We start from the raw sequence: 20,279 nt of genomic DNA on the forward strand, positions 1-20,279 counted from the left end.
TTAAATATGGACAAAAATTACAGAAAATGTAAACGGAAAAAAAGAGCAGAAAATCTGGAGCAACGAGGGTCTGCTGCTAGAAGAGGAACATCAAAGAAAAAGTTAGGTCTTGGTTTTGGCTTTGCTTTTTTTTTTAAGGGAGAATTTATAACAAAAATAAATGTTATTTGTGACATCTTCACATTGAAAGTGGTGGCACATCTTGGTTATAAATATTTACAAGAAAGCAACAGTTGCAACTGATACAACAAATATATATATAGCCTATTCATCATGAGCAGTAATATACATGTGTAAGGAAGTGCTTGCGTCTGTCCTTGTACTGCAGCAACAACGTACACCCAGCTGAGACACCTGTGGAGTTGTATTTTAAATCAAAAGCAGTGATAAAAAGTAACTTTTACTGATATGGACATATTTTAGAAGTGCAGTGTGTTGGGAACTGTATACAACTAGATCCAACCCAACAAACTAAACCAGCAAAATACTGTACCAAAAAATGCCTCACTTATAATAATGTAATTATGTAATACATAATGAAACTTAAATTTTCACTTTTTTAAATTTTTTTTTTACTTTTTCCCTTTTACTTGCGCATTTTAAGTAGGCTATTGTGGTTATGATAAGCTATTTATAGTTTTACTTAAGGGTTTAAAGGAAATGGATTAAAGATATTTTTTTACATTTTGGTTTTCATATACAATTACTCAAAACACAATTATTCTTATTTTCAGGTGATAATACACTAACAAAAACATACCTGTTATAGTATATTCCATTTCTGTCAATATATTTCCCTAAATCCTCTATTTTAAACCTTTCATTAAGATATGCAGTCAATAGTTAATAACAGTGAGCGGTAATTTGTATCCTGTGGGACAGCTTTAAAATGCGTACACCTCATCTTTCTCTGTCTCTTTCTCTTTCCTTCAGTCTCTCCCTCTCTTACTCCCTTTTCTTTCAATGTTTCCCCCTCTCTCCCTCCTTGTCTCTCTCCCCCCTATCCTCAGGTTTACTTCACCCTCCCCTGCTGTCTCTCTCCTCACCCTCACTGTGTGTGCTGTCAATAATTGATGATCCTCCCTGACTCAAAGGGTAACAGGTCCGGGAGAAAATGTCTCACCCACTTCTTTATTTATTTACAAGTCTATCTTTAAGTTCAGTCGGTCTGATAAACCACCACAAGTGTTTATTCCAGCAGGAGAATCGATGGCATGGAGCAGCCCGACCGTGTCTGAGTCATGGTTTGGGGCCGCTGCTTACACCTGCGAGCATGAGCGGGTTAATGCTGAATGTCTGGCTGACAGCAGGACAGAGGGAGGAAAGGGAAGCTTAAATGAGTGAGAGGCAGGGGGCAGAGAGGAGGAGGAGTGACAGAATGATAGAGTGAATTAATTCAACCTTAGCCAGCCCTGATTGACTCAGCAGCAAACTGGCATGTACAAACATCCACAGTGACACCAAAGCCATGGAGAGAGAACAGAGGAATGACATGTCTTTCTCCAGGAAGAGAAGTTTCACTTTTGGGGCATATGGCAGGTGAGTATAGACAGTTTGTCTCAAATTAAGACTGACATTTTTTAGTCAATTAAGAAGCTGTGTTCTGCATAAATTGCTTTTTTTTTTTTGGTGTCTGTGTAAGATTAGCTGTTCTCGTTTGCGAGTTGTTCTTACTTCCTTGTTTACAGTGTGGACAGATTCACATGTGGGGATGAGACGAGGTGAGGTTTTTACTTTCCATCTTATTGCAGCTGTTTCAACCTTTGTTGTATTTATTAAGAACTGCATGAGAATTTAACCTGTTGCTGCAGACCTGAATCTGCAGAAGACAACATACTGGACATCTTGGACTCTCCTGCTGGTGACAGAAAGCCTTTCCTCCCTGCCAGCAGCAACCAGAGGGTGATATTATTATCATGTTCAGCATACACTTTCCCCTTCTTATTTTAATTAAATATATTTAATGTGTTTCCATACGCTGCATTTCTGAGAAGTTTCCACTCGCAAGTAAGCCATCTGTCATGTTCCTCTTCCTCCCCTTCTCCTTCCCTTTCTCTGTGTCTGCATTTGTGTCTGACGTCCGCTGCCTGTTGTTCATATCAGGACACTGAGCTGTTTGAAATCATTGAAAAGCTGCAGGTGAGTTACAGCACCATTGATCTTGTGTTGTGTTCAGCGGCGTCTGAGCGAGAGAAGTTTCTTATTATCTTATCAATACTCCCCTCGTCCATCAGGGCAGCAGGATCGATGAGCAGCGCTGTGAATTCCCTCCTCCTCTGAAGGTTAGTCTTCAATCTGAGAATAAGAAAAAAATATATATATATGGGTTTGATCCCGTGTGTGTGTGTGTGTGTGTGTGTGTGTGTGTGTGTGTGTGTGTGTGTGTGTGTGTGTGTTGACATTGACCTGTCTATGAACGCCATAACATTTGTTTCCCCAAACAACAGAAACGACAGGCCCTCATCATCATCAGGTGCTCCTTTGTGTCTATTTTAGTCTCAGCTTTTAACTATAGGTGGAGACCTGCCGCTCATCCTCCCTCCGAGTCAGGGGGGGTACTGGGTAGACCCCCCACTGGAGAGGCTCGTAGATGTGAGTCCCACCTCCTCCCAATGTGGCCTCGATGACACAGAGGGCTACGACATCATGGAGAGAGATGGAGAAGCCAAAATCTACCACGAGTTCTTCAGCTCACGAGTAAGCAGACTTGATCTGAAGAGTTGAGGGATTTGTTATCTCCGTGCACTTATGTTTCTCATCTGTTTTTCCCCTTTAGTACCATCACTCGTTCACAGCAGTGGATCCGTCTTTGGGGCCTCTGGTTCTGTCTGTGTGTTTGGAGGAAGAGGAGAGCAAGCTGCGGGTGATACTAAGGTTGAAATCTTTTAGCCATATTTGCCAATTATGAGACAGTTTTTGTAATCCGAGATGCAATACAACCTGAAGCACATCCCAGAGCATCATGTTGCTCCTTAAGTCCCCCTCCACTCAAATGTGTGCTGCTTATTGTGCATTTGTGTGGATGTTTGAGCTTCACTGTGCAGAAAGATGTTTACGGCAGAGTCTTTAAATGTTTCTGTATGTTGTATTTGATAATTGTAAAGAATAACACAGAGATTGTGTTTCTTGTCTCACAGAATGAAGGAGTGCTCTCTGCATGGAGTTTTCTCTGTCTCTCTTTTTCCCAACATCCCATCTGCTGTTGAATTAGCAAAGGTATCAAACTACTTAATCCAGTGAAAGAAATTTAAATCTAACTCTTTAGTAAAAGTTGCAGCACCACACTAAATATACTGTTACAACCAGGTATATCTAAGCTAAAACTACTTTAAAGGAATACTTCACCCACAAAATGTCCTTTTGTATGTCAGTTAGACACCCTGTGTAACCTTGAATTTGTGAAGGAAACTGTTTTTCTGGCATGCCTCCACAGAATCCAAAAATGGTGAATGCTCCATATGAATTGAAATCATAGGGGTCCGCTTTTAACACATGCAAATCTATATTAAAATATCTGTTTACATACTCTCAAGCAACTAATGCAGTATAATGCAGAACTTATCTATCAATTCATACGCTCAGTACTTCCCAAATGCATAAATCTTTTACTAAAACTTTACTAATACTTCCGCCTTTGAGTAGCGCGCCCTGAGAGTACCCAGACAAGCTACTCAGCCCTGCATGAGACTGTTTGTACTTGTGTGTTTAAATCGAAACACTTGAATGATAACGCATGGGTTTGGAAAGTACTACACAAACTATGGATAACTTTGATTGTGCTGCATGAATTGTGTGAGAGTTAGATCATTTTGCTGTTGTTAATCATGGACCGCTATGACTTAAATTCACGTAGACTGTCTCTTTTTGATTCTCCGTTCATTGTGGAAGCATGCAAGATAAAAAAAATCTTCTTTATGAATTCAAAGTAACAAAAGGTAAGAAATTGATAAACTAACGGTCATTTTGCATATCGCAATTGAGCGGACTGATTACAGGCCATGAATCTTTCTAAGTACAGGGAGAGTGTGTATTTTTGGAGTGATAGGCCTTTGGATTAATGTTTTTTTTGGGTAACAGGCTGTTGGACAAATGGGCTTTTGGTCCTATAGGGCAATTTTGGAAATATTGGGGTTTCAACAGTGGTAACACTGGAATGGCACCCTGGGCACTTGAGCAAAGCACCAATTCTACAATTGCTCACCTTGTCCATGGGTGGACCCCTCGTCCTGACATCACGCCATTAATGCATGTGTATACATTTGTGCATGTATATTTCTCACCTGTGTGTTTAAAAATAGCAACAGCATGAAAACATTGAATTTCCTCTTGAGAATCAAGCATGTCTTCCTTGTATTTTTAAATCATTTATACGCTGTTTGAAAGTTTCTTTCTTAGTAATTCACCATATTTTACAAACTGATCATATGTTCAGTAAAAAGTAGTGGAAAAGGAAGGTTAAAGTAGCATTCAACAGAAATACTGTGGTAAAGTACCTAAAAATTGTACTTCAGTACACTTTTTGATAAATGTACTAAGTTACTAAATCTATAAAATGACTCCTATTTTCTCTAGATGCTGTGTGACAGAGTGACTGTCTCAAAGTTTGAAGTGGTCAGCTACCTCAAGGTAATGCTCTCAAATGATCAATAAATACATAAAAAATGGACCACTTACTTTAAATCCTCTCAAAAAATATCTTTGTCTCACTCAACTTTTAGGCCCCAGAGCTCATAACTACATTTGATGAACACAGAGTGTCTCCGAATTTCAAGTTTGGCATTTTGTACCAGAGGGACGGGCAGGTAAGAAATTGTGCAGAAAATGTCAAACATTCATAAAAATCACTGAAATATGGCACCATTTCATAACTGCTGCCTCTCAGATGACATCCATGTCTCTATAGTTCACAGAAGAAGACATCCTCAGTAACAATGAGGAAAGTGAAGAGTTCAAAGAGCTGCTTTCTGTTTTGGGAGAGACGATTCAACTGCACGGCTTCAGCGGGTAAAATGCACTATGTTGATATTGTTGAGCCTAATAAATGACAATTTGTGAACACCACATGATTTACCACGTGATTTGTCTCCTCACTCTTTTTTCTCAGGTTCAGAGGAGGACTGGATGTGTGTCATGGTCAGACAGGAAGTGAGGCTGTCTTCACTTCCTTTCACGGGAGAGAAATCATGTTCCATGTCGCAACTAAGCTGCCATTCACAGAGGGCGACCCACAGCAGGTCATTTACTGTGTGCTTCCCTCATGATTCAGACTTTGACGGTATTTATGACATTATTTAGAAAAACAAGTTTCTCAAATAGACAGTGACACACTTTCTTCTCCCTGCAGTTACAAAGAAAAAGACACATCGGTAATGACATTGTAGCCTTGGTCTACCAGGACGGCCAAACCCCGTTTCTTTCTGACGTCATCAAGTCTCACTTCCTGCACTGTTTTCTGGTGGTCCGGAGGATTCAGGATCCGGAGCAAACATGTGAAACTGCGTACCAGGTGAATAAGAACCCCGGTTGAATCTATTGTTCCTATATACACTGAACTAAAAGTAAGAGTTTAGAGTGGCCTTTTATTGTGACCGAAACACACGTGTAGTAATCATACTGTTAAATCAGCGTCTGGATATCCACATCTGTCAGAGGGATTGATTTTCTTGGAAAAAGGAAAATACTCAGTTATATGGATTTTAACAAACTTGAAACTAAAACTTGAGATTATTAAAAAGGGCAAAAACAAGTGTTCATTATTTTATTTTTTACTCTGTGCTCACGTCTTATCTCATGTTGATCGCAATGTGTCTGATGATGATGATGATGATTATTATTATTGATAATAATAATAATAATAACAACAATAATAATGATGATGATAATTATTTTACAGGCAGACAGACGGATAGATAGTGGTGACTGGCATCTTTTAGAGTCTGGCACTGGTGTTGCTATTTAAGAATTTTTTGTTTTGTTTTGTTTTTTAAAAACTATTTGCTGATATTTGTTATCAATTAACCTTATTAAACTTTTCTGAAAATTATATCTCAAAGTTGTAAATTTGATGAAGACATGTTTTCATTTGGACAGTTTACAGGAGAAAGATAAACTTATCACTGCTCTCTGGTGAACAAATTCTGCATTTCTAAATGACCTTTTCATTTCTGTGCTACATTTTTTTTGTTACTTTAATGGGAAGAAAGACAAACTGTGCTGAGCCAGTACAGTTTCAGAATAATGCCTTTTTTCTCTTCTTTGCAGGTGTCTGTCACGGCCAGAGAGGACGTTCCTCCCTTTGGTCCGGTCCTCCCAGATCCTCCTATCTTCACAGATGTAAGAAACAACACAAAGGTCAACAAGGTCTTTTCTTTTTTTTTTCAAATACTTCTGTTACAGCTGACTGAAGCAGCAAACAGGAAGGAAAAGGCATTCACCTAAATATTTTCCAAATACAACACATTTTTTGTTTTAGTTTTCCATTATTTTTGGAGCTGTTTCACTAACACCCACATGTGATTTTAAATTCTTCCAGCTGTGAGCAGCTCCTTTTATGCATTACATTGTGAAAGAATAGTGTGTTAATAGAATATTTAGTATGAATGCTGTCTGCTTTGATTATACTTTATTTGGTCACTTTTATGTGTGAAAACAAAAATATCAATGTGTAGTATGGAGTTGGGACACGGTCCAGACTTTGTCTTATGATCTTATCTGCCAAATTTCTTCAAATTTGCTTTTACTTGAACTCAAGGCCAAACTGATTAGATTTTGGTGATCAAAGGTCAAGGTCACTGTGACCGCATTTCTATCTCGTTCTGTTTAACACAGTATCTGAGGAACCCTTCGAGGGAGTTTTTTTTTCTTGAATTTGGCACAAATGTTCACTTGGACTCAACGATGAACTGATCAGATTTTGGTGGTTTCTTTGACTTTGCGTCCATCTTATTCTTGTGGATGGAATATCTCAAGAAGACCTTGTGGGAATTTCCTAAAATTTGGCACCAACGTCCACTTGAAATCAAGAATGAACTGATTAGAATTTGGTGGTTGAAGGTCACAGGTCAAGGTCACTGTAACCTTGTCTGGCACATTTTCATGAATGAGGTTGATCAAGAACACATTAAGGGAATTTCTCCAAATTTGGCACAAACATTCACTTGGACTAAACAATGAACTGATTAGATTGTGGTGGTTAAAGGTCACTGTGACCTTGTGCTCATATGAATGAGATGGGTACAAGGTCACAGTGACCTTGACCTGTGACCTTCAACCACCAAATTCTAATTGGTATCGCAAAAACACCCTGAGGGAGTTTCTTCAAACATGTTTTTCTACCCAGGCTCTTTGTCTCATTACCGAACTTTACTTTGATCATCCTCACAGTTACCTTTGTTACAGTTTCACCTGTCCTGCCTGAGTCCACACTTTATTAACCTACAGTACAAATTAATTAATGAGATGCTTCACAACTCTTTTCTATCTTTTAGCGTTCCCTGCTGAGAGAATTCCTTCTGACCAAACTCATCAACGCAGAGATTTCCTGCTATAAGGCTCAACGCTTCAGCAGACTAGAGGTAGAGGGCATAATAATAATAATAATAATAATAATAATAATAATAATAATAATAATGATAATAATAATAATAATAATAATAATAATAATAATAATAATAATAATAATAATAATAATAATTTCTCTCTGCTCTGTGTGCCCTCCTCTCTTATGAAGCTCCGCACTCGTTCGTCGCTCCTGGAAAGTCTTCAGGCTGAACTCTCTACTCGTTCCCAGTGCATGATGGGGGATCCATCACTGTCTGCGTCTGAGGGTGCACGAGTGGCGACGGAGGGGAGCGGAGGGTTCATTGAAAACTTTAAGGTACATTTTAAGGCTTCAAGTTTTAAAAACTCTATCAAGCTTGACTTTATTATTTCTATAATTTTCCCTCTAAATCTATTAGAGAGCCATAAGAGTGCGGAGTCACTCCTTTGAGACGCTCGGGGTTCCCAGGAAGACCGGTGGCAGCGCGTTACAGAAACCTAAGGTAAAACTGCACAATGTGACTGAATGTGTCTGACTAATAAAAACTTATTGAAATGTCTGAGCTAATATTCTTTTCTAACTTTCTTTACAGACAGAAAAAGATGGAGAGAGGTAAGATTGGTCAAAACCGGTAAAAATCTGGTCTTTTTAATGATTTGAGTTAAAAAATTATTGATAATTAATTCTCTGCTTTTCAGTGACAAATCTCCAGGATCTCTGCCTGCTGACAGTTTGGTGCCGGCTGAACTCAAAGATCAAGCAAGTCCTCAAGAAGAGACATAAAATGAAATGTTAACCCTGTAGATTTTGAATGTTAATATACTTACAGACATTGCTAGCCTATACGGTTGCTACTTTATTATCCTGCTTATATGTAAATAGAGTGTAAAAGTAAATAGTATTTCTGAGAATAATAATTATTTTACTGTCATAGGGATACTCTACATTAATGGAAATATTTGCATTGTATTTCAGTGAAATGTTAAACATATACATATAATGACTGCCAGGAATGGCTAAACTGTTTTGAGTTTTCTCGTGTGTTTTTATTGTCAATAAAACAGTTTCCCTTAGATGAGGGATGTAAAGAGAGGAAGCGGTGAGATAGGACAGAGGTGGGGAACCGCAGAGGAAATTGAATTACGTTTAAAACAATATACAGAAAATGAAGAATTATGATTGTTTTGATGATTAAGATGGGTTTAATGGTACCAGTAAAAGATGATTACTGGAAGACAGTTAATGATGGAAACTTAAGAGAAAGATATGTTATACCAAAGGCAAAAACAAGCAGAACAGAGGATGAAAAGTATACAACCAGTTATGAGGGAAATGTTAGGGTCTTTTAAATATATAAACATAACATTAAAATTACACGCAAGTAAAAGTAAAAACGTATTTTTGGTAAAATGTATGATTTGATATAACTGGAAAGATTTTTTACCAATGCTGTAATATGCAAACTGCATTCAAGTTTTTTTTGTATAAATTTCTGTAAATTAACTTGCAGCTATAGCTGTAACATTAATATATTGAAATATTTTAAAAACAAAGTAGTAGCAGCAGTAGTAGTAGCAGTGATAATCATAATAATAATAATAATAATAGTAATAATAATAATAATAATAATAATAATAATAATAATAATTATTATTATTATTATTATTATTATTATTATTATATAAATTGAAATATTTCCCCCTTAAATTTAGAAGCAAGTATAAGCACCTCAAAATTTAACTTAATCCTGGAGAATACATTTGAAAATATTTTGTCATTAAATGATCTACTCTTTAATTTTGTTTTATTTTATTTTTTATTATTGATTTAACTTTTTGTGCAATTGAACAGAGTACAAAAATGAGACAGAAAGTTAGACAGACTTGGGTTTAACAAATTATACGGACTGAAACAGAAAACAGTAAAAAAAAAAATAACAGGTGGGGGTCATTATTTGAATTTTTTCAGTTTTTTGTAGCTCTTTTACCATTCATATACCGCGCCACACTCCAGTCCAGTAGGTGGCAGTAATGTGTCTTTCCGCCGTCTTGCCAACCGCCAATATATTCCTCGAAGAAGAAGAAGACGAAGATTAAAGAGTAGAAGAAGAAAAAAAAAGGTAAACAAGTTGTGGTTTCTCCACGCGAGGGCAGTAACGTGATGTTTTTTTTGGTTTCTTCAAATACATATATCTGACTTTGCTGTCGTTTGCAGCTCCAGCTAACGGCAGCTAACGTAAAGCGCTATATAATTCATCAAATCCTCACTGTTGTTGTAGCTACGCCCGTTAAAAGGTGATTTGTGTGGATGAGAAACATCTTTGATACTTGACTAAACATTACACCGAGCAGCTCTGCGTCAGGTCAGCTGAACTTTGACACAGTGAGCTCTGCACTGAATGGAGTGAAGGAGACGCTTTCTGTGTGAGGTTGACTTTAGGTAACGTTACATTTCATTTTAGCAAAGAGTTACTGCGAGCTAAAGAAAAAAATGACATCCAAGAAGGTGATCGAGTTGTTCTACGACGTGGTTTCTCCGTACTCTTGGCTCGGCTTCGAGGTCTGTTTCTTTGTCATGAAAGCTTCAATATCACGGACTCGGACTTGGTAAAAATTAGGATTTAGTACATAAATCCATTGCCTTTTCCAGGTGATTTGCCGCTACAGACATGTGTGGAATATAGAGCTCAAACTGCGCCCTGCATTTCTGGGAGGCATCATGCAAGGATCAGGTAAATAAACAGTGGTGGGGTCGTCAAGTGCATTTTCCCCAGTACAGTTTTGAGGTACTTTTACTTGATTTGAGTATTTCCATTTTTTTGCAGCGTCATACTTCTACCCAGCTCCATTTCAGAGGCCACTGTAGTAATATTTACTCAACCGTTTGTTAACTTTAGCTCAGATTAATAACACAAAATCTAAACTATAAATAGTAGTAGTAGATTAATTAACCCTTTGAAACCAGAAGAAATTGGTCCGATTCTTTTTAAGAGCTTAAGATATAACTTTACAAGAAATGACTCGACATACTGTCAAGAAATTAGTTTTAAGTTATCTGAAAATTGGTTAAATAAATAAATAAAATAAAAACAGAAAGAAGTGCTATAAAGTGCTTTTTTGGGTCATTTTCACTAGATAATTATAATAATTATAAATAAATTTTTCTGGATTTATTTTTCACATTTTTTGTTAATTTTATAATAATTTTTCCTCTTTTCTTTTTCATACAAACCAATCTGCTTGGGTTTGAACCTTTGAGTTCAAATACTTGAGAAAGACAAAACAACACAAAAAAACTGCTGCTGATCCAGGTTTCAGAGGGTTAATCTACACATTAATGCATCAATAATTATACTCCCATAATATAATGCACATTGTTCTGATATTGGCCATTATGCATAATAAAAACATTTACTTTTAGTAGGTTAAATATGTGTTAATGCTTAATCTTTTACACATAAGTTTTTAAAATAGATGAAAAGATTTCTGCACACTTACATCTATGCAGTGTTTCACTTTATTCTGAGCTGTCGATCTCTCTGACCTTCATGAGAGTATATGTGAGTCAACAATGAGCAGGCAGCTAAAAGTAACCAATCTAATCATGCAGCACACCTGTGCTAACCCTGCTGGTAGAAGCTCCACCTCTTGGGAATTGTAGTTTTTATACTGAATGGAGTACTGTGAGGCCTACATATGGAAACTAGTATATTTAGATACAAACAAGGGGTTCAACACAGCAGATACGGAAAAAACATGTACAATCAGGAAGCACCTTTTAATTAGTACCAAAGATATTTTCATCACAAAGTAGGCTGTGGAGAGGTATCACGCCATCATGAACCCCATGCTCTATGAGTAATTATGAAAAGAGTACTTCCTCAATTACAGCATAACTCTCATATCGAAATCCTCATCAACATCCACAGGCTGAAGTGCATCTAAAGGGTTAATCTGAACACCGCTGCCAATTTGCCATATATTTCTTTCCATATCTCCGCCTTTTGACAATTCACTGTGTTCAAATGAAAATCACAGAGAAGTGAAAAGGTGTCAGAATTCATTGAAGTGACAGGCAACAAGAAAGTTTACATCTTTGCGTCTGATTGAGCTCTTATGCTCACTAATCCGTTTTTTCAGTGCGCATGTAGTTTTACTCAAATACATCTCATCACATGGGCATTTTAATAAAACATATTCTCTGTGCCGTGTGTGATAAAACCCTCAACAGGAAAGCCTGATTTACTTAAGAACAGCAGGACTTTTACTCAAATCAGTGTAGACACAGCTATCACTGTTATTTCATGCAATTTCTATCGTTCATTACAGGCAACAAGCCCCCTGGTCTGGTTCCAAACAAATTCATGTACATGACAAAGGACCTGAACCGCTTGTCAGATTATTTTGGTGTTCCCTTGCAAGCGCCATCTGACCCGTTTGAGGCCATGTTCCAAAAAGGTACATACAAGCACGATGTGATGGATCAGCTGGTAATTCTGCCGCGCACAAGACAGTGGCAGTAACATTTCTTTATTGAGCAGAGATAATAATGCAGAGAGTTTCAGGTCTTCTGCTGTTTTCTTCTTTAAGGCTCCTTGTCTGCAATGCGATTTGTGGCAGCAGTACAGGAGAGGGAGCAGGGTGGAGACAAGCAGGTGGAGCAGGTGTCCCGCGAGCTGTGGAGACGGATCTGGAGTGAGGACAAAGACATCACTGAGCCTGCATCTTTAACTGAGGTATCAACATATCCAGCCTGGTGTTTGAGAAGATTAAGAAGCGCTGTCTCGTTTATTAACCTTTTTTTTTTTTTGCAGGCAGCGATGAAAGCAGGACTGTCTGACAGCGACATTAAAGAGGCGCTGAAGCTGTCCACCTCAAAGGAGATCAAAGACAAACTGAAAAGTGCCACACAGGATGCTCTTGATTATGGGGTCAGTCCTCCTTCAGTTGAAGATTCAGATGAGACAAGACGTTACAATGTAATGACCAAAATCCTGTTGTGTCTTCTCAGTCATTTGGCTTCCCCATGGTGGTGTGTCACGTCAATGGAAAGCCAGAGATGTTTTTTGGATCTGACAGATTTGAGCTCATGGCCCACTGCATTGGTGAGAAAACTTGTACTGTGCATCATTCTCGAAGCACAGCACAAACTGTGTTGTGAATTTTCTATTTTGTTTCTGTAGTTTGTGAAAAGTTTAGCATCTCATTAGCAGCTAGAGCTAATGAACAAATCTCATGTTGTTCTCTGTTACAGGGGAGAAGTGGCTCGGACCTCAGCCTGGCAAATCAGCCGCCAAGCTGTGAGAGACAAAGCTGCCTTCACACACTGCTAGTGTTCAAACAGATTCTCATTTTAGCGAAGACTTTGATTTTGTTTAATTTTTCAAATTTCATATTTTGTGTCTTTGGAAACCAAGCGGTGTATCTGAAAAAGACCTTAACACATAGAAGTGTAAATTATGTAACATATCATTCCTGTTATGTGTCAATTAAAAACAGCATTAACAACTTGCAGATGGTAAAGCTGATCCTCTTTTCTATTGAAATTCAAAGGTTAAAAAAGGATACAACTGTGTTTGTTGTTATGTAACATGTAATGTTATATTTTTAGCAATACTAGTCTCGTGCTCTACCACACTTTGGTCCAGACTCACAGAGCCTGTTTATACCGGGTATTAACATGCGTCTTGGTGGAGCCGCTCACAAAGGGACAGCTCTAAAAACAATGTAAATGACCACCGAGATGCATTGTGATCCCACCCGTCAAGTGTAGGTGCTCTGGGACGTATTTGATGACATCTTTGTAGTGTAAGTGTTAATGCGTCCTGGAATGTCGCCCAACAAGCACATAACAGGAAAATACGTCATCAGTGCAAGGCAAAGTAGTTGTTTTGATAGCACACCAATGCTCCACAACTTGCCCATTTTAGGACAAGTTAAATAAAGTTTTGAGTGACCATCCATCCCTTTGCCCAATTGACGGGGCAACTAAACTGCAGTTCACAGAGGTCGGCCCACAGCTGGTTGGTCACGGTGCATTAGTCTTGAAACTTTACTCAAGAATGTGCATTAAAAGGACATGGGTTTTAAATCTCAAAGAAAACCGTACAAAAATTAGAACTTGAGTCGAGTTAAACAAATGTGCATCCTAATAAGTACAAAATCATGCAAAAGATAAACAAAAGAGAAAAGAAACTGCTTACCAGCACTATCAACACATGTGATGATCATGCAAAAGTGAATGAAAGGGTGTGCAGGGTTTAAATAGGGAGTGAGCAGGTGAACTCAGTCAGGTTAATGGGGAGTAAACCAAGAGTGAAAGCAACCAATCAGTGCTGAGGAATGGAAGTGAGATTATAAAAAGTAATATTTTATACATATAGTATTTTTTCACTAGAATTTTTAGCCAGCACCTTCACTCCTTTGGCTAAGTTAAAAAAAGTCACATTTTACAGTGCGGCGTACCCTTTGCAGAAGTGTATAAAAACGCGTGACAGCTGAGAAAGAGCGAAAAATATCAGATGTATGCTATATTTAATAATATACAAATGTTTGTATGAAGAGTAATGGCATATATATTTCTCTTTTTGTTTAAAAAGGCCTTTTACTTTTCATGCAAACATTTGTAGCGCTTCACACAGTAAAATTTAAAGGCCTATGGCTATGTAATGTATATACACTATATATTGGTATGGAAAGGCCTATTAGTGATGTGCCCACATGCATGATTGCTTACTATCACAGACACATGTGTCCCAACCCCTGACACTCACTTCTCATTGGACACCAGCTCTTGCTCTGCACAGACATCTACAATCATTGCCTCTGCTGGCCGCCTACATTCATCACACTTGATGAGGCTACAAAATGCTCATCCCCATCCTGGTCATTATAACAGCAAGGACCCCTAACTTACACTGCACTAACAAGGGTGTTAACTTGGCTTGCGAGAGAGATGAGTGGACACACAGAAAAGCAGACAGAGACAGAGCTCTACATGTGATTAAAACAGAGCAGTAAGCAGAATTACTTGCTGACTGGCGTAGAGACGTGCGCATCTGGTGTGAACAGCCAGGTGACTCCTGATGGGTGGCTGCATGATATTAATATATCAGGGCGCTTCCGCAAACTGCAGGGATCACTGGAGGCACTTAATAAACTCAAGCTTATTAATAAGCCATGATATGAACACAGCACAGTGAGGTACACAGGCTGGTTTTAAATAAATGAACATTTAAAGTTCTTCTGATTTGGTTAAATGGAGATTTCATCACATAGGCCTGTTTACTGTTTCACCCATCTGCTGTGTGTGCATTTAATGAAACAAAAGTGTGGCATCTGTTCACTCCTGTAATAAAATGCCATGCTGTGAGCTGAAGTAAAAGTAAACATGCTTATCTGACTGACAGAGATCATAAATGCAAAGGTAAGCTAGAATAAAATAATGGACAGGCGGTGCACCTGTGCTCTGCAGGTCTGTGGTCTGTGTATCATCCCTTCATCTAATTATTCAGTTCCAGCTGGCAAACTAAAACTAACAAAGAAACAAAGAAAAAAGAGGAAAAATCTGATAATTAAGGACACAAAAACAAAACAACGAGGCCAATTTACGTTGTTCTTTATCTTTATTTCATTATTTTTTTTTACTCCCCATGGTGTTATTCTGCTGCGGCTTCACGTTTCGCGCATGCGCCATCAGAAGAGAGATGCTCAGAGTTGAGGACGTGACGATGGAGAAGATGTCACAGATGTTTCAGGTAGTATAACAGCCGACTGCAAAATCTGGATGAACGCATGTGTGTGAAATCCGACCTAGAGCTAAGAGTTAGGACCAACTTAAAGGTATGAATAGTGCACCAGTCAGACTGAAAGCTTGTCTGCGTTACGTCTGGGTGACGCACAGTGTGGAGCAGGTTTAAGTTTGAAAGTGAAACAAGTAAATCCGGTAAAGAAAGCAGCGCACAACCAAAGAAGTGCAAAGAGGATAGCATCTTAAATACATAAAAACAAACAGAAACTGAGTGTGCAGATGACCCGGACACAGACTCGGCATCACATTTATTTGGAATCGCTTTAAGAGGCAGCTCCAAGGAAAGGATGACTCACTTTGTTTATTTGCCATTCCTCTACTCGCATCGGGCAGTTCTTTTTAAAAAAAAATTTTTTCTATTTCAAAGTCAATAAGGTATGTCTTAAGCAATTATGATTAGAGATTACAGATTAACATTACAGAGATATTACTCATCGGGCGGGACGTGAGGAGAGGAGCAGTTCACCTTTTGCTTGTAAGTAGAGGAGACGCTTTCTGTCTGAAGTCGACTTTATTTAATGTCACGTCATTGCAGCATACTGCGAATTAAAGAAAGAGCCTGCAGACCTGAAGATGACATCCAAGAAAGTGATCGAGTTATTCTATGATGTGGTTTCTCCGTACTCTTGGCTCGGTTTTGAGGTTTGTTTTGAATGCCAGCTTCAGTTAACACAGACACTAACTTGGATTAAAAAAAGTAAGATTTTTATCATGAATCCTTTGTGTGATTTACAGGTTATGTGCCGCTACAGAAACGTGTGGAATATAGAGCTCAAACTGCGCCCTGCACTTTTGGGAGCTATCATGCAAGGAGCAGGTGATTAAATAATCCGTCACTACTAATATTTACTTAAGCAGGCCTGTATTTAAACTGCATTTAAGTATAATTTTAAGGCAGACCTACTTGTTCTTGCGTCTTTCCATTTTCTGCTAGTTTATGGTACTCTACTACGTCAGAGTTAAATCATAAAGCATTTTATTTATCTGTAACTTTGGTTATTTTGCGTATTCAGATTAATAATGCAAAATAAAATCAACAAATACAGTATAAGCTATAAGACATTAAGCCAAGATAAATTAGGGTATTTAAAAAAGTTAGTAATATAAAAGTAGGGCTGGGAAATATATAAATATTATATTGATATTGTGATATAAGATAATATGTCACCTTTAATATTGCATATTGTGGTATAAATAGATAGATCAGATAATAACTTTATTATTCCCAAAGGGAAATTCAGGTGTCCAGCAGCAAATATAAAAAAGATATAAAAGAATATATATATATATATATATATATATATATATATATATATATATATATATATATATATATATATATATAAGCAAGACATAAATTAATGATAACAAATATATGACTGTTTAAAACCTGAATTAACAGATTAAAGTGTATGATCAGGCCTCATAGCCCTCCTCAAGTTATGTTTTTTCTTGGTTTTAAAGGTTGCATTACAGTAACGTGATGAAACTGTCTGAAAGCTGTCATAGCTGTACTGTTATTTGCCTTTACCCACTTAGTCATTACATTTATATTATTAATGACTATTTATCAAACATCTTGTAAAGCCTATGTATTTTTGTGAAACCAGTAGTCAACTTTACAATATTGAAGTAATTGGTAAAAAAAAAAAAAAAAAAACTATTTGATACTCTTTAGTAATATTTTGAATTCAGGACTTTGACTCATATCTGTGTGGACACTGTCACTACTGTTATATTTCATACAATAATTATATTTTTATGACAGGTAACAAGTCCCCTGATCTGGTTCCAAGCAAATTCAAATACATGATAAAGGATCTACAGCGCTTGTCGGAGTACTTTGGTGTTCCCATGCAAGAGCCATCTGACCCCTTTGAGGTCATTTTCATAAAAGGTATGTTACATACAGGCAGGATCATAGCTAAATTAAGTTTGTCGGTCTGCCTTTACACGAGACATTGACAATACCCTTTCTTCACGGAGGGTGAAGAAAGAGTTAATGCAGAGAGTTTCAGGTCTTCTGCTGTTTTCTTTTTTAGGCTCCTTGTCTGCAATGCGATTTGTGACAGCAGTACAGGAGAGGGAGCAGGGTGGAGACAAGCAGGTGGAGCAGGTGTCCCGGGAGCTCTGCAGAAGGATCTGGACTGAGGACAAAGACATCACTGAACCTGCATCCTTAACTGAGGTATAAACATATCCGGCCTGGTTGTGGATGAAAGTTCTTTTAAAATAAATGATCATTTTATTATTTTCCATAATATCACTTTTTTTTGAAGGCAGCAATGAAGGCAGGACTGTCTGAAAGGGACATTAAAGAGGCGCTGAAGCTGTCCACCTCAAAGGAGATCAAAGACAAACTGAAGAGTACCACACAGGATGCTCTTGATTATGGGGTCAGTCCTCCTACAGTTGAAGATTCAGATGAGACATGACATTACGATGTAATGACCGAAATCTCCCCTGTTGTGTCTTCTCAGTCATTTGGCTTACCCATGTTGGTGTGTCGCGTCAACGGAAAGCCAGAGATGTTTTTTGGATCGGACAGATTTGAGCTCATGGCCCACTGCATTGGTGAGAAAACTTGTACTGTGCATCATTCTCGAACACACATAATGTGAAAGTTACAACACAAAGAATAAAAATACATTTGGTATCAACAGTTTTTATTATAGGGTAGAGAGAAACTGCTGTCAACAGCACAAACCGTGTTGCGGCTTTTCTATTTTTGTTTCTGTGGTTTGTGCAAAGTTCAGCATCTCATTAGCAACTCAAGCGGAAACTATCTGAGGTTCCTAACCAGTCTAATTTTGTTCTGTTGCAGGGGAGAAGTGGCACGGACCTCAGCCTGATAAATCTGCTGCCAAGATGTGAGAGACAAAGCAGCCTTTTCACCCTGTTGATGCCAATAGCTGGAGCCTGGAGGTGGATGCTGGGGTGGAGGTTTGGCTGACAGACCAGGCAGCAATACTGATGCGGAGCAGCAGCAGCATTGACGAGGCAGGTGGAGAGCAGGGAAGTTTTTGCAGCTTTAATAGTAATAATGGAGAGTGAGGGATGACGTGTGCATGAATCAATGAAGCTTGAGTCATATGCCTGAAGTAGCTTGCAGGGAACGCTAAACATAATAACTATATGTGTTGTTGTGTTATATTGTAACTATATTGTGTGTCTGTTGAGTGGTGCAGGAATGAATTAGCTCTCACATGTTGTTCTATGACATTTAGTTTACCACACTCGTAAACTTTTAGGCCTTGGGTCTTAAAAAAGGCGGTCGCTAAAAGGTGGCTAAACGGAACAACAGGACGTCACAACAACAAACACAGCTTTACAGCCTTGTTGTGGTGGTGGAATTAAGTCATGGTACTGTAGTGCACTTTGTTTAAAGCCTAATGATAGCTTTTTAACTCTGGTGATTGCTTTTACATTCCCAAAATTCTGGAAGTGTTCATTTGTGAGGATTATTTTGCTGAACCTGCAAGTATCATAAAAATATGTTTGCTACAGATTATTATTATTATTATTATTATTATTATTGTTATTATTATTATTATTATTATTATTATTATTATTATTATTATTATTATTATTATTACTGTTGTTGTTCATTTTTTTATATTCTTTATTTTTATTTTATTTTTTGCAATAATCCAAAATCCAATGAAAAAACTACAGTCTTTTTGAGGAGGGAACCGTGGACGATGAACGTCATCCCTGCAACACTCTATTAAAAAGAACATGAAAAACTTACACATGATAAAGCTGTTTATCTTTTATATCAAATCACTAAAGTACGCAAAGTATGCGACTGTGTATTTGTAGCAGTATGTAACACATCATTTTATATTTTTGCCCGTGTGTGGCTGTAAAGGTGGTGGGATGGTTGGCCCACCTATAAGCACTTTTACATCTTTTTTACATCCCAGCATTTCTTGGTTTTCTCAGGCAGCATCAATTTCAAAAGTATTTGTGTCTTTCTACTACAGATACATCTTAGTTTTATTAAAAAGGCATCTTTCCAGCAGTGTAATACCTGTTGTTATCAGCATCTTAAAGTTGCCATTGTGAGCATGTTTGTGAGCTCTCTTATAATTCAGGTCCTGAGTTTTAAACCCATTGAGGGTGGAGGCCTTCCTGTTTCCTCCCACAGTCCAAATACATGTTTGTGTGTATGAGGTTGTCTGTTGGTGTTTGCTTTGTGGTAGACTGACGAGATGTTCAGGGTGTAACCCTCGTCTTTCCCAGTGAGTGCAGAGATTCACTCCACCTCCAGCAGCACCAAACAGGATGTGGCTACAAATAATGAATGGATGGATAAACTTTTGATATGAAATGTTACTTTATACTATGTTTAGAGGATCCACTGACAAGTATATTAATTCAGGTATTTATTGCATTTAAAACCCTATAGCGTTTCCTGACGGTAGCAGTTTGTATTCTAAATACAGGACATGTGAGGGGTCTGCGGTGGTTTTCCTAGCCTTTCTTACCTATATCCTTTTCCACAAAGCTGATTTAATACAATATACTATCTATCTCTAGCACAGCATGTGTCACAGCGTCATTGCCATCTTTCCAACCCTATTTGACAGCTCCAGTCACTAGTTTATTTTCAGATTAAGGTTTTGCAGAAAAAAAACGTGGTAATACCATAAAATACATTGCATTTATGTAATCAACAAAATGGATATCCAATAAAGGAAAATGCTTCTAATTTGTGTAGTGTAACTTTATTTCCTCCCTCCTCTCCCATTAATAATTTAATGACCTCTCAGATTTATCTTATTAAAATAATTAAACTAACTTCACTTTGACCAGCTACAATAGCGAAGTGTAACTTTTGTATAGCTGCATCAATATTAACAACCTTAAAATGTACTATTTGATTAATTATAACTTTCATGGGCCATTTTTCTGCAGAATGCATTGG

The 20,279-nt window shown here is 37.7% G+C and overlaps 3 protein-coding genes across 6 annotated transcripts; all 3 read left to right on the forward strand.

Annotated features, from left to right (window-relative positions):
• Positions 1 to 1,197: 1,197 nt before the first annotated feature.
• Positions 1,198 to 8,566, forward strand: rap1gapl (RAP1 GTPase activating protein-like). Its single transcript, XM_042489342.2, has 19 exons — positions 1,198 to 1,539; positions 1,689 to 1,721; positions 1,812 to 1,902; positions 2,104 to 2,139; positions 2,235 to 2,282; positions 2,497 to 2,697; positions 2,777 to 2,874; positions 3,138 to 3,216; positions 4,573 to 4,626; positions 4,719 to 4,802; positions 4,904 to 5,004; positions 5,105 to 5,234; positions 5,345 to 5,506; positions 6,262 to 6,333; positions 7,488 to 7,574; positions 7,730 to 7,876; positions 7,959 to 8,042; positions 8,133 to 8,152; positions 8,239 to 8,566. Exons 1-19 carry the CDS (start codon positions 1,469 to 1,471, stop codon positions 8,321 to 8,323), a joined length of 1,683 nt encoding a protein of 560 aa, XP_042345276.2. The 5' UTR covers positions 1,198 to 1,468; the 3' UTR covers positions 8,324 to 8,566.
• Positions 8,567 to 9,702: 1,136 nt separating this feature from the next.
• Positions 9,703 to 13,053, forward strand: gstk1 (glutathione S-transferase kappa 1). The gene is made up of 7 exons (XM_088084401.1): positions 9,703 to 10,099; positions 10,190 to 10,271; positions 11,869 to 11,997; positions 12,130 to 12,275; positions 12,354 to 12,470; positions 12,551 to 12,644; positions 12,794 to 13,053. Exons 1-7 carry the CDS (start codon positions 10,031 to 10,033, stop codon positions 12,841 to 12,843), a joined length of 687 nt encoding a protein of 228 aa, XP_087940527.1. The 5' UTR covers positions 9,703 to 10,030; the 3' UTR covers positions 12,844 to 13,053.
• Positions 13,054 to 15,218: 2,165 nt separating this feature from the next.
• LOC121966159 (glutathione S-transferase kappa 1-like) lies at positions 15,219 to 20,063 on the forward strand. Of its 4 annotated transcripts, none has more exons than XM_088084402.1 (8): positions 15,219 to 15,296; positions 15,885 to 15,991; positions 16,085 to 16,166; positions 17,118 to 17,246; positions 17,392 to 17,537; positions 17,629 to 17,745; positions 17,830 to 17,923; positions 18,174 to 20,063. In XM_088084402.1, the coding sequence occupies exons 2-8, from the start codon at positions 15,923 to 15,925 to the stop codon at positions 18,221 to 18,223; spliced, it is 687 nt and encodes a 228-aa protein (XP_087940528.1). In that variant the 5' UTR covers positions 15,219 to 15,296; positions 15,885 to 15,922; the 3' UTR covers positions 18,224 to 20,063. The 4 variants fall into 4 exon arrangements, with proteins under 4 accessions (XP_087940528.1, XP_087940532.1, XP_087940531.1 ...); XM_088084405.1 differs by having other exon boundaries at positions 15,281 to 15,381; XM_088084403.1 differs by lacking the exon at positions 15,219 to 15,296 and adding an exon at positions 15,401 to 15,724.
• The last annotated feature ends 216 nt before the right edge of the window (positions 20,064 to 20,279 follow it).

This window comes from Plectropomus leopardus, chromosome 11, assembly GCF_026936395.1.
Source record: "Plectropomus leopardus strain MGB_pleo_1.0 chromosome 11, ASM2693639v1, whole genome shotgun sequence".
In the NCBI taxonomy this organism is placed as follows: Eukaryota; Metazoa; Chordata; class Actinopteri; order Perciformes; family Serranidae; genus Plectropomus; species Plectropomus leopardus.

Coding starts and splice junctions, on each gene's coding strand:
- LOC121966159 (XM_088084402.1), top strand. CDS start 15,923: ATGACATCCAAGAAAGTGATCGAGTTATTCTATGATGTGGTTTCTCCG. Junction 16,167..17,117: donor AGCTATCATGCAAGGAGCAG/GTGATTAAATAA, acceptor TTTTTATGACAG/GTAACAAGTCCCCTGATCTG. Junction 17,924..18,173: donor GCTCATGGCCCACTGCATTG/GTGAGAAAACTT, acceptor GTTCTGTTGCAG/GGGAGAAGTGGCACGGACCT.
- gstk1 (XM_088084401.1), top strand. CDS start 10,031: ATGACATCCAAGAAGGTGATCGAGTTGTTCTACGACGTGGTTTCTCCG. Junction 10,100..10,189: donor ACTCTTGGCTCGGCTTCGAG/GTCTGTTTCTTT, acceptor TGCCTTTTCCAG/GTGATTTGCCGCTACAGACA. Junction 12,645..12,793: donor GCTCATGGCCCACTGCATTG/GTGAGAAAACTT, acceptor TCTCTGTTACAG/GGGAGAAGTGGCTCGGACCT.
- rap1gapl (XM_042489342.2), top strand. CDS start 1,469: ATGGAGAGAGAACAGAGGAATGACATGTCTTTCTCCAGGAAGAGAAGT. Junction 2,875..3,137: donor AAGCTGCGGGTGATACTAAG/GTTGAAATCTTT, acceptor CTTGTCTCACAG/AATGAAGGAGTGCTCTCTGC. Junction 6,334..7,487: donor ATCCTCCTATCTTCACAGAT/GTAAGAAACAAC, acceptor TCTATCTTTTAG/CGTTCCCTGCTGAGAGAATT.